At 42.6% G+C, this 11,897-nt stretch overlaps 2 protein-coding genes across 5 annotated transcripts in view; one reads left to right on the top strand and one right to left on the bottom strand.

The window, feature by feature from the left end:
* Positions 1–1,096: 1,096 nt before the first annotated feature.
* The window catches only part of LOC135249380 (zinc finger protein 260-like), a 115,519-nt gene continuing 104,718 nt past the window's right edge, over positions 1,097–11,897 (bottom strand). For 3 of the 4 annotated variants that reach the window (XM_064324958.1, XM_064324961.1, XM_064324960.1), the window contains one exon: positions 1,097–4,056. In XM_064324958.1, the coding sequence (XP_064181028.1) occupies positions 1,819–4,056 (2,238 nt within the window). In that variant the 3' untranslated portion in view covers positions 1,097–1,818. Of the gene's footprint in view, positions 4,057–6,195; positions 6,656–11,897 lie in introns of those variants that run through there. The other variant, XM_064324959.1, reaches the window with a different exon arrangement.
* LOC135249417 (uncharacterized) lies at positions 8,662–11,353 on the top strand. The gene is made up of 4 exons (XM_064325053.1): positions 8,662–9,521; positions 9,646–9,902; positions 9,995–10,243; positions 10,348–11,353. The coding sequence occupies exons 1-4, from the start codon at positions 8,952–8,954 to the stop codon at positions 10,919–10,921; spliced, it is 1,650 nt and encodes a 549-aa protein (XP_064181123.1). The 5' UTR covers positions 8,662–8,951; the 3' UTR covers positions 10,922–11,353.

Genomic DNA, 11,897 nt, shown 5'->3' with positions numbered 1-11,897 from the left:
TACGTCTCAATTTACGTAGTATTAACGTAAAAACGTAAGACCAGCGCCCCGTCGCTGCGACGTCGCAAAACAACGTGGATACGTAACAGTTACGTCCTTACAACTTTACGTTTGACAATGTAATAGAATAACCTTACCCTGACGTTGTGATTACGTCGCCAGGCAGTCATCCGTCCTAACGTTATTGGGATGGCAGGTATGCCATCCCGCCAAGTTACGCCTTGGCGGGGGCATGCCCCATACCTATACAGCACCAAGAGTTTGGCACTTTTCAGGGTTCCCCACAGAAATAACCACAACAGCCACAGACACTCAGCCCTTAAAAACATTAAATTCTGTACATTCTGACCCCATTTCATCAGACAGATTTCATAAACAACTTCACATGTCCACACAATAAAGGCCCAAACTAAGGGGATTTTGCGTTTTCTCCTTCTTCTTCTTCTTCTCTTTCTTCTTCTTCTTCTCATTCTTATTTTTCCTGCCGTCTTCCCATTGGACATTTTACCGACATCAGCCAAATCCTCATCCTCATTACTCTGAAACATTTCCAGTTTAAACAGCTAGTCTGCCTGTGGCCTAGTGGGTAAGGTTGTAGGTTCAAGCCCAGCTAGGAATGTGTTTCTTTAACCTGCTTTTACCCTCACTAATAATTGTCTACTACTTCTCAATTATTGCTTTTGCGCCATATCTACCCGCCGTTCACCGAACGTATACACTGCATTATGACGTACCGTCTGCACGTTCAGTTATTAACCAGCTACAATATTGTAAAGCCATATGGATTCAACGGGAGCTCTTCTGCGCTTACTGGCCTGTCTTCTTTAAAACCATGGACAGGTTTGCTAATGATATTTCACACATTGCATAGCTATGTCATGATGCTGCACTAACAAAGTCACACACTGGTAAACCTCCGGTTGAAGGACTGAATCCTGCCTCACCCTCAGGCAGATAATTTCCTCTTTTACACTAACGTTTTCTTACGCTTTTATATTTTCTTTACCAAAACTCACTCACGGCCACCCATATGCATTTCATGACGGCAAATGTATTCATTTAAAAAAATTCATAAAAAAAATAAGTCAATGTTGCATTTAGGTGACAAAAGCTCTTATTTTATTTACTGTACACTGTATACATAGCCAATAATATAAAGCAAATTATATGTTTTCATTTGAATTAAAAAACATTAACATTGATTAAATCTTTTGGTTTCTTTCATGTACCATACAGGCTCTCAAGGCAAATCAATGAGATACATCCAAGTGAATTTTATTAGCTGTAACTGTCTGCAACCATCACTTTTCAAGGATGAATTTTATGCATTTTGCTTGAGATCAGGGTAATATGTGCTAAAGGACTTCACCACCGACTAAGAATAGCTAGGAACAATAGCAAGGTAATTTACGGCTTCAGAAGACAGCCGTTTACATTGAACAACACTCAAATTACAGTTACCGACCACATTTCTTTTTATTTAGTTAGTCAGTTGCCCATCTTCTTAAAAACAGTAACCAGTTTGGCTAGCTACAACCACAGAAAGGCTGACAGTGCATGACAGTTCTTGACTGTAACTATGACAAAACTAGCTGGTAAGCTTGCTAGCAAGACTTTTGGATTTCAATCAGTCAGAAATTGTGGCTAGCCAGATATACTTAATTACATTAATGTTACAGTTGAGTGCACCAAATGCTTGTATTGTTCAGAAAGTTAGTCAGTGCCCCATGTAGCTAGCTACAACTAGGTGCTACCACGGTTCTACTGTCTAGCAAGCTGGCTAGTTGTTTTCACTTTCAGGAACATTCTGATGGTAATTTAAATGCATGCAGAATGCTTTTCACCTGTATGAATTCTCATGTGGCTACTTACATGAGATATCCGAGAAAAGCACTTCCCACACTGTGTACACTTGTACGGCTTTTCACCTGTATGAATTTTCTGGTGGCTCCTTAAATTAAATATAGTGGAAAAGTACTTCCCACATGGAATACATTTGTGGGGTTTTTCACCTGTATGAATTCTAAAGTGTGTCTTTAAGGAATCCTTTCTAGTAAAACACTTCTCACACTCTGAGCACTTGTATGGCCGTTCCCCTGTATGAATCTTTAGATGTACATTTAAATCCTGTAGTCTACAGAAACACTTCCCACACTGGAGACACTTGTGGGGTTTTTCATTGGTATGAATTAGCAGGTGGCGATTTAAAACATATTTCTTCGAAAAGCCCTTCCCACACTGGGTGCACTTATAGGGCTTTTCACCGAAATGAAACCTCTGGTGGTGACTGAAACAAGGCTTCGTGAAAAAATTCTTCCTACACTGTGGACAATTATAGGACTTTTCACCAGAATTAATTTTCTGGTGCCTCTTTAAATAGAATTTTTTGGAAAAGCACTTCCCACATTGAACACATTTATAAGGTTTTTCACCAGCATGCATTTTCTGGTGGCTCCTTAAAGTAAATATATGGGAAAAGCACTTCTTACATTGAATACATTTGTAGGGCTTTTCACCTGTATGAATTCGAAGGTGTGTCTTCAATGAATGTTTTCTAGTAAAACACTTCTCACACTGTGTACACTTGAATGACTGTTCACCTGTATGAATCTTTAGATGTACATTTAAATCCTGTAGTCTACAGAAACACTTCCCACACTGGAGACACTTGTGGGGTTTTTCATCGGTATGAATTAGCTGGTGGCGATTTAAAACCGATTTCTTCGAAAAGCCCTTCCCACACTGGGTGCACTTATAGGGCTTTTCACCCATATGAAGCCTCTGGTGGTGACTGAAGCAAGGTTTTGTGAAAAAATTCTTCCCACACTGTGGACAATTGTAAGGCTTTTCACCTGTATGAATTCTCTGGTGGCTATTTAAATTGTATTTTTTGGAAAAGCATTTCCCACATTGAATACATGTGTATGGCTTTTCACCAGCATGAATTCTCTGGTGGCTCTTTAAATTAAATATAGTGGAAAAGCACTTCCCACATTGAATACATGTGTAGGGTTTTTCGCCTGTATGAATTCTAAAGTGTATCTTTAAGACATGTTTTCTAGTAAAACACTTCTCACACTCTGAACACTTGTATGGCCGTTCCCCTGTATGACTTCTCAGATGTACATTTAAATCATGTAGTCTAAAGAAACATTTCCCACACTGATGACATTTGTGGGGCCTTTCACCTACATGAACTGTCATGTGTTTCTTCATACCGGATTTGCTATCAAAACACTTCTCACATTGTGTACACTTATATGACTTTTCGCCTGTATTAATGTCACCATTTCTATGCATTGTCTTCAAAAGTATTGGGCTTTTTTGTGAATTAATCATCATCTGTTCTTCAGTTATCAAATTCAATCTCTGACAATGTGTACGTTTGGCGTTGTCGTTTGTGCTTTTCGGGACAATCCTGGTTAGATTGTTTTCATTGATTACGTCACAGTGAGGATTTAAATTCCCCCGTTGGGTCAGCATTGGCTCTCCTGCACATTGCCATGGTTGAGTCTGATCTTTGTGATCAACACCAGCTCCATTCATCACAGTATTCATGAGATCACTCACTAAACTTTCACTGGATTCATACTTCACTTGATCAGATTCTTTATGAACACATTTAATATGTAAGTCACTGATGTGTTCTGCCTTAAGGTATCCTCCATCGTCAGCCTCTGTTTTGATTTGGTCAGGATGCAGATGGGCTTCATATCCCAGCTCTACACTGTCTAGGCACTCTGTCTTAATAAGATCCCCAATGTAGGCGGTGCCCAGATCAGTTTCTGTTTTAATCAGTGATGTGTGTGTGTGGTGTACATCACTGACCCCGCTGTGTGCTGTAACACACTCTGGCTCCAGTGTGTTGAGTCCTGCTGCAGCACACTCTGTCTCTGACTCTGCCATGTGGACAGACTCCAGTCCACTGAGTTCCTCTTCTTTCTGTCTGATCCTGTGCTGCTCAGTGAGCTCTGGTAGTGTTGTCTCAGTGTCCTGTCTCAGACAGACTCCTGCCTCTATCATACTGCTGCTCAAAGGTGTGCAGAAGTGCAGCTCCTGGAGGGAAACAGGGGAAGGGAATAAGCCTGAATCAAACAGGTCCTACTGCAGCAGCTGACACATTCTTTACACTCTGCAGTCCTGGAGATGCCTGACTGACAACAGGGGGCGCTCTTCCATTATGAGGTGGGAGAAACCTTTCCTCCCTCCCTGGGTGATACAAAGACCCAAATCAATTTAAAAATACAGTTTTAATTTCTATTGCCACTTTTGCATTAGTATTCGTGTTTAATAACTGCAGAGCTGGAAAAAGCCCTTTCTGAAGTGCCTCAGAAAATGTGAAGGTTTCCATTTGTGTTTGTTTCAGTTTTGTGTGTGAGAAAAAAAAAAAAACTCCTACCACATGAAACAGAGGAAAATATAGCTGAGAGCAGCGATGTCGGGGGCCAAGCATCAAGAGTGAGTCGTAGTGCATTGGTCAGTCCTTTGTCATGGACTGTAAACCTAATCCAAATATCATTCATACCTGGTGTAGGCCTATATTGTATGTAAGGGTACATCTGCAATAATTTGAAAATTGCAACTTAAGAGGTGATGTAGTATCACCTAGGGTAGTAGTAGGACAAAATTTGATGCACATGACTTACATGAGTCAGCCTTCAATTAATACATTTAAAAAATGTTAATAGAGGCAGGATTTAAAGGAGGTGAGGCTAAATACATTGTACACATTCATATTCAGTTTTCTTTAAGTATGTTGGACTGAGGGGGACATGCTTTTTGGGACTGTTGCAGGGAAGCTGTATGAGGGTTCCTGTCAAATTTCAGACAATACAAATTTATGGAGCCAATGCCAATCAGTATTGTGAAAAAAGCGCCCCCTCCAGGCCATTTAGCACCATAATTCTGTATGCCTGTGCATGCCCTTCCACAATTATGGGTTCCTACCATGCCGAAAGTATTGTTGCAATTAAAATGTTAGAACATCAAAAGAAACAAGCAGGTCATGCTTTTCAACAAGCTGCGTTCATCACACATTTCAGTTTTACAGTTCAACTTCAGTGCTTCAGTTTCGAGGTTGAACTGCGTGGCGGCACCACGATTACCGATGGGTGGTACACTCCTGGGCAAAAAAAATGGGCCAAGCCCAAAATGGCAACAAAAAAAAGCTTTTAATGGTTTTAACAATAAATCATTGGTCATAAAATTAGTAAGAATTAAACAAATGCACTCCTGAGACCTCCTGTGCCACTATTTGCTTGTTTACTTTTGCTGCAGTGAACTGTTTGGGGAAAAGCTAGAAACAGGGAAATTCACTTATACAGTAGATAAATTAACATAATGTCAAATAAAAGAGTCATGTTTTGTATTTGGTTGCATATCATTTGCATGCCATGACTTCCTGATGTCTGTGACCTATCAATATGATTAATTTACCTGTTGAACTCAATGTAAAAAATAATCAGGAGAAACAATGCTTGTAGTATCTACTGCATATCTGGCAGCAGCACGGTGGTTTGAGGCTCATTTGATACCTTGGACCCTTGATGACTTAAAGCCATTTAGCCAACAAATGTGTTCCATACTGTATCAGCATAATTTACAGCTGAATCTAGTCCCACCCCCAATTCCCATAGAGATCCATTCAAATGCAAAGAGTTTTTGTATCGCTTGTAGGACAAACTGAAAATAAGATATCCAGACTCTGATGATGTTGATAGGAGTGTACTTGTGCAGTTTGTTTACCGTCTTAACAGCACATTACAGTGATAGCTAACTAGCGATAGCTAGCTTCCCCTGTCATTTCTATGGACTGTTTCTGTCCCTCGCAAATGCCACGCCAATAATATAAAACCGTCAAGATATTTATCTTATCAGTTAAATTTCCCCTTTATTCTTCTTAGTGCATCCCCAATGTCCATGTATTGTAGTAGTGATAGTGATAAGTATTCAGCCTTTACATCAGCAAAGTTAACTAAAACAATGTTTCTTAACCTCGGTGGGTAGGCTACTACAATCCCAGAATTTTAACACAGTGTTAATTTATCTTACTTAGGTGCCCTTCATGTTTAGAGGGATTATTTTCCACAGCGACTGCCAAATGAGCAAACACATTTTATGCTAACATTAGTGAATGGAAAACAATCCGACTTGACGGACGCTAACCGAAATCAAGATTACGGAAATAAAACTTACCCCTTCGTTGATAACTCAATTCAACTCAATCTTTTGTAATGTAGCTTAATTCACAACGGCGGAAGACACTCTGGTTAGGTGAATCCTGCGTGAACCATGAAACGTATGATCTAGTTCAGCAAAGTTGGCTGAACCCGTGAATGTGCGCCACAATACATAACTTCCTATTCCGTTCTTGGACTGAGCTTCAAAATAAAGCACATTTTACGCATTTTAGACTGTCCTCCACGCTTGAGTGGGGAGAGATGGAGTAAGACTGGCTGCTCCTGCCGGCCCTGTTCACGGGTCTGGTGGCTCCATCCGCCATCCGGAGACCCACGCAGGTGTTGTGTGCGTGCGGGCAGGGTGGGGATTCCCGTCCCCGCACAACAGAATGCAAAATTTTGGGGGTAATTTTTGTTACCTAGTCGGTAGAGGAACTCCAGTAGGAGAAAAATTGGGAAATATTTAAAAAAAAAAAAAAAAAAAAAGGAAAACGAATAGGATAGGGAGATAATTTGGATACCCAGTTTTAGATAATGAAGAAAGAATAGCAGCGTGTAATGAGGAGAGGGCTGAAATGCTTGCAGAGACATTTGTGAAAGTGCACTGCTCTGATAATCTTAGTGAAGAGAGTAAAAGGGGTTGGGAGGCCACCATTATAGCAAATAGCAGAACAGAAGGGCAGAATGAGGAAACAAATGATTCTGTGAGTTCTCTTTTGAATTCGACGGAGTATAAATGTGTTATTATGAAATTGAGATAACATCATCGGGCAGAGATCACATTTGTTATATTATGCTATATCATCATAGTAAAGCATCAAAAGAAATCTTAACTGAGTTCAACAATAATAATATGAAAATAATTATTCTAGGAAGTACACTTTGGAAAATGGTACTCCACAATGAAATGTAATTAGTCCTTTTTGTTTTCAATTATGATTAGTGATGTTTTCAAACATATATAAAGGTATGCTGACAATGTCGCAAAGTGGAAAAGAGGGAGAAATGCAGAGCTCATTGTGTTTGTAAAATTCAAAGTGAAGATATGTATGTCATGTCTGCGTTTTTGCAAGGGTGTGTGTGTGCAAGAGGCCTGCAGCAGAGATGTGCTACAGGATGTGCTGACCACAAACACCTGCCTGCTCTCTTGTGTAAGACATTTCTGAGAAAAGAAAGATCAAGAGATAGACGAGCCTCCACCGCACACATCTGCCGAAATGTCATTTCTAAAATTAATATTACTGAGTATGCATTGGTATCCTGTTTATCAGTTTTTAATGACAGCCTGTCGCTGATTATGCTATAAAAAAGGAAGTCTCTGGGCTGTGTCTCAGAGCACTAGATAAGAGTTCTCAGGATAAGCTTATGTTTGCAAACATTAAAGCTTGAAAAGAATATTGTGTGTAAGTCTTTTGACTCTTCTCACCGCCGGTGGATGTAGATAGAATTTCCACCACATTCATAGTAAAGAAGCTACAAGAAGTGATTGGTAAAGTAGAAGACTGGTCATTGAAATGGGGTTTTACATTTTCAGTAGATAAAACAAAAATACTCTTTTTTACAAGACAAAAGTTAGGGGATCAAATTAATTTTATATGGGCAAGAACTCGAAATAGTTAAACATTTCAAACATTTAGGTTTATAGTTTGATGAGTGATTAACATGAGCAGTTCATATACAGAAGATAACTGATAAATGTAAAAAGGGACTAAATGTAGTGAGAAGTTTAGAAGCAACAGAATGGGGAGCAGACAGAACAGCAATTGCAGCCACATATAAAGGATTAATTATATCAGTTTTTGATAATGTGTGTGTGTAGTATATGGATCTGTAGCAGACAGTTGGCTAAAGAAGTCACATACAGACAGTACAGTATCAGGTGTTAAGATTATGCAGCGCGGCAATCAGAACAACTCCAGGGGCAGCAGTACAAATGGAGCTGGGAGAAGCATTCAGCTTTCAGCTGAATTTCAGCTTTCAGCTGTCATTAAATTAGAGGGTACATCCACAGAGTCACAGTGATCAAAACCCAAAAAGGAGTGTGTTAGAGCCTTGCTGGGAGAAAGACAAGAAAGATACTGAGCTTTGGTAGGGTCATTGATATAGAGATCAGAGAGAAGAAAGTTCGCCAAATAGTTCCTTATCTGACAGTTCCTCCATGGTTTCTCAAATGATGGGGTTAATTGTTTATTACTTAAGGGTTCTTATGAAAAGTTATACAGTTTTCATACGATACTGGCCTCCCTGGTGTAATGATTTAATGGACCAAGACGCGAGCTGATATTATTACTTTGACCAGTGGAGGGCAGTAATACGCATGTTAGCTTAGGCACCGCCGGAAAATCACCAGAAGAAGAACTGAAGCTTGCTTTACGGAAATTGCTGGTGTGTGAGTGTTAATCTATACTGTAAGGTGTGAATGCGAACGAAAATATCAGGGTACTGTTTTAGCACCCCCGTTGAAAAGAGAATAAGGTATGAACGTGTCGTTCATTGCCATTAATATTTTGCAACGTGAAGTTTTTTTAATGAAATTTTTTAAATTTTTTAATTCTTTATTTTACTAACAAATATGCGTTTCGCTAGCGAGCACTGACCGTTTAGCCGAACTCAGTGCAATGCCAGCCACGGTACACTTTTGTTTTATTTCTTGTGACATGCGAAATTGATTACGGTGTTTTACAATTGAGTAGGATAGGCTGTGTATGTCAATACAAGTGTGTCGGTAACCAAACAATCTGTCGATTATACGGGCATTTCTGTTGTAATCAGATGATGGAAAGTAAATGCTCTATTTCTTTATTTAGCTCTTCGGATTTAAATCAAAAGCCAGGACTCAACACACCTGAGCCAGAGTGTGTTACAGCACACAGCAGGGTCAGTGATGTACACCACACACACACATCACTGATTAAAATAGAAACTGATCTGGGCTCCTCCCACACTGGCAATCTTATTAAGACCGAGAGCCTCGACAGTGCAGAGCTGGGATATGTAACCCATCTGCACCCTGACGAGATCAAAACAGAAGCTGATGATGGAGGATACCGTCAGGCAGAACACATCAGTGACTTGCAGGATATTATATGTGTTAATATTAAATCTGATGAAATGAAGTGTGAATCCAGTGAAGGTTTAGTGAGTGCTCTCATGAATACTGTGATAACTGGAGCTGGTGTTGATCACAAAGACCAGACTGAACCATGGAAATATACAGGAGGGCCAATGCTGACCCAACGGAGTAATTTAAATCCTCACTGTGACGTAATCAATGGAAACAAGCATGTCCAGGATCTTCCCCGGGTACTCACTCCACCGGTTATCACCGGGGAAGACTCTGAGGTAAATAATGATTCATGCAAACTGTACTAACACAGCAGGACTGTTTTATGACAAATAATGGCACTGTTGCATTTCAAGACATGCATGCGTTATTAAATAAAAATCACACTCCGCCTGCTTTCAGGAGTCCGCAGGCCCTGACGGACAGCTGGGCTACCAGCACGTTACCCGGCTGGCCAGTGCCTTAGTGGACTTGCGGGAACTGGACTTCGTGTCGGACGCCAAGGTGGACAAGCTGGTGTGTCTGTGGACCGCTCTCCCAGACGCAGACAAAAGCCGGCTTGTCTACCCTTCCCGGCACCAGGAGAGGCTCGTGAAGGGGCGGTTCAAGGCAACGAAGAGCAAGACCTCTGTCATGCCAGGAAAGGAGAGTCTCCAACGGTAAGTTCAATGACACACTGTCTGTAAACAAACCTTTAGTGTCAAGAGATATGTCACATTATATCTTCACATATCCTACCCCCCCCTTACAGTTGCCTTCTTGGACAAGCCTCGGGTCCTGCAAGTTGGCCGAGCGCCAGTCGCCTGGTGGAGGCCATTTGCAGCCAGCTCTGCCGCCTGCACCCCACCGGATACACGTCCAGCGGAGTCCGGAGGACGCGGTGGGCGGCAGTGCTCGCGGATTATACCCACATCCGCGAGCTCGTGCTGGACAACCCGAGGCTGATGGCCCAGACCACACTGCAACTGTTCGAGCTGAACCAGCGCACTCTCTCCCAGTGGTAAGTGGTGACTTGACACACAAACTGTTCGCTGTAAGTCTTTCTCAAAATGTGTAACTTTTTGTCCGTCAACATGCTGAAAACCTGTGGTTTATCACTCTCAGGTTCTCCCGGAGGCAGAAGGAGTGGGAGAGAACTGTGCTGGAGCAGGCCGTGGTGGCTCCCTCTACTCCGGCTGTCGCTTCCCAGCCGTTGCCACGGCAGCTCCTTCGGGGTGAGGTGAGCGGACAGCCGCCATTCGTCTTCGTCACCCCAGAAGACCGGTCGCGCCAGGCCACCCAGCACAGACGGATCGCCCACGCGCACATCCTGCCATCCTCCGGCGTCCCAGCCCAGCTCGACACCGCCACGCCACCGCCCGTTCCGCGGACAACAGCGTGGCGGCGGCGCAAAGAGGCGGAGAGAGCGAGGGCGGGAGGCGCCATTCCGCCAAAGCGGCGGAATCCGGTGGAGTACATCTGCGCGCAGTGCAAACAGCCGAAGCGGCGGGAGTTCGGGCACAGCCGCTTCGGCAAAGTGTCTTTCTGCGCCGCCGCCGCCGGAAGGTCTGTGGAGGAGTGGCTGGCAGAGATGAAGGGCGCTCGGGAGCGAAGCGTCCAGGAGGGCGCTCAGGAGCGAAGTGCCCAGGAGGACGCTGATCCACCTGCTGGGCGGCGGACGCCTTATCCCTGTAAATAGTTCCGTGTTTGTCAGATAGACTTCTGGCCGATGCAGCTTATTTGAACTCAGAACGAGTGGTTTTTATTAATTTCACAATAACATCATGGCATGTGCGGTAAACGAAGTGCAGTCCACCAACCTTGCTCTTATCACTTCCTGTTCGTTGCAGCGTAGCTGCTTATTCTAGCTCTTTGATTGGTTACACGGTATGTCCGTCAGTTGTATTACCCAATACCTTGAGAGTGTTCTGCCCTCTACTCTGACCGGTACCTTGACGAGTTGTAGGGGCTTGTGTGTGCTAATGACCCTCAGAGCTATATTGCCTGCAGTCTTTGGACTGCTGGTAGGGACACCCATGGCAAGCAGGTCTGCGACGAAGCACCGGACAAAAGCCGGTCTGGAACTCTTGGTTGCCTCAGAAAGCAGGTGTCCCCTGGTTCATTTGTAATGGACTTTTATGGACACTGCCAAGATGTGCGTCGGTGTTTCACAGCTTTCATAGTGCTGTTAACATATTCCTATGTTTGTATAATGTTCAGCACAAATATGTATGTTTTTGAAAGCAGTTTTGTTATGGTTTCTGAGCTTGACAACTTTCAAGGATGCTAATTTCAGTCTTTAAGTGTGAAATGGACTGCATTTATATAGCGCTTTTATCCAAAGCGCTTTACAATTGATGCCTCTCATTCGCCAGAGCAGTTAGGGGTAAGGTGTCTTGCTCAAGGACACTTCGACATGCCCAGGGCGGGGTTTGAACCGGCAACCCTCCGACTGCCAGACAATCGGTCTTACCTCCTGAGCTATGTGAAGAGTTTAGGAGTTGTGAAGAGTTGCGTTGATTCTGCACCCTTCTTGTGCGTACACCTCAAAGCTTTCAACCTCAAGACAGTAACTGTATTTTGAATTGTATTTGTATCTCTGGCCCAATCACCTTTGTGTGGATGCCAAAATTAGTTTACCCAGCAAAACAACGTTGAGTGAGTGAAAAGGCAAA

The sequence above is a fragment of the Anguilla rostrata genome, chromosome 2, assembly GCF_018555375.3.
Source record: "Anguilla rostrata isolate EN2019 chromosome 2, ASM1855537v3, whole genome shotgun sequence".
In the NCBI taxonomy this organism is placed as follows: domain Eukaryota; kingdom Metazoa; phylum Chordata; class Actinopteri; order Anguilliformes; family Anguillidae; genus Anguilla; species Anguilla rostrata.
This window is presented reverse-complemented; position numbering and strand designations above follow the sequence as displayed.

What these genes read in the sequence shown, in the direction of transcription:
- LOC135249417 (XM_064325053.1), top strand. Translation starts at nt 8,952, where the DNA reads ATGATGGAAAGTAAATGCTCTATTTCTTTATTTAGCTCTTCGGATTTA. An exon ending in GGAAAGGAGAGTCTCCAACG is followed by an intron (nt 9,903 to 9,994) that starts GTAAGTTCAATG and finishes CCCCCCTTACAG; the next exon opens with TTGCCTTCTTGGACAAGCCT. An exon ending in CAGCGCACTCTCTCCCAGTG is followed by an intron (nt 10,244 to 10,347) that starts GTAAGTGGTGAC and finishes TATCACTCTCAG; the next exon opens with GTTCTCCCGGAGGCAGAAGG.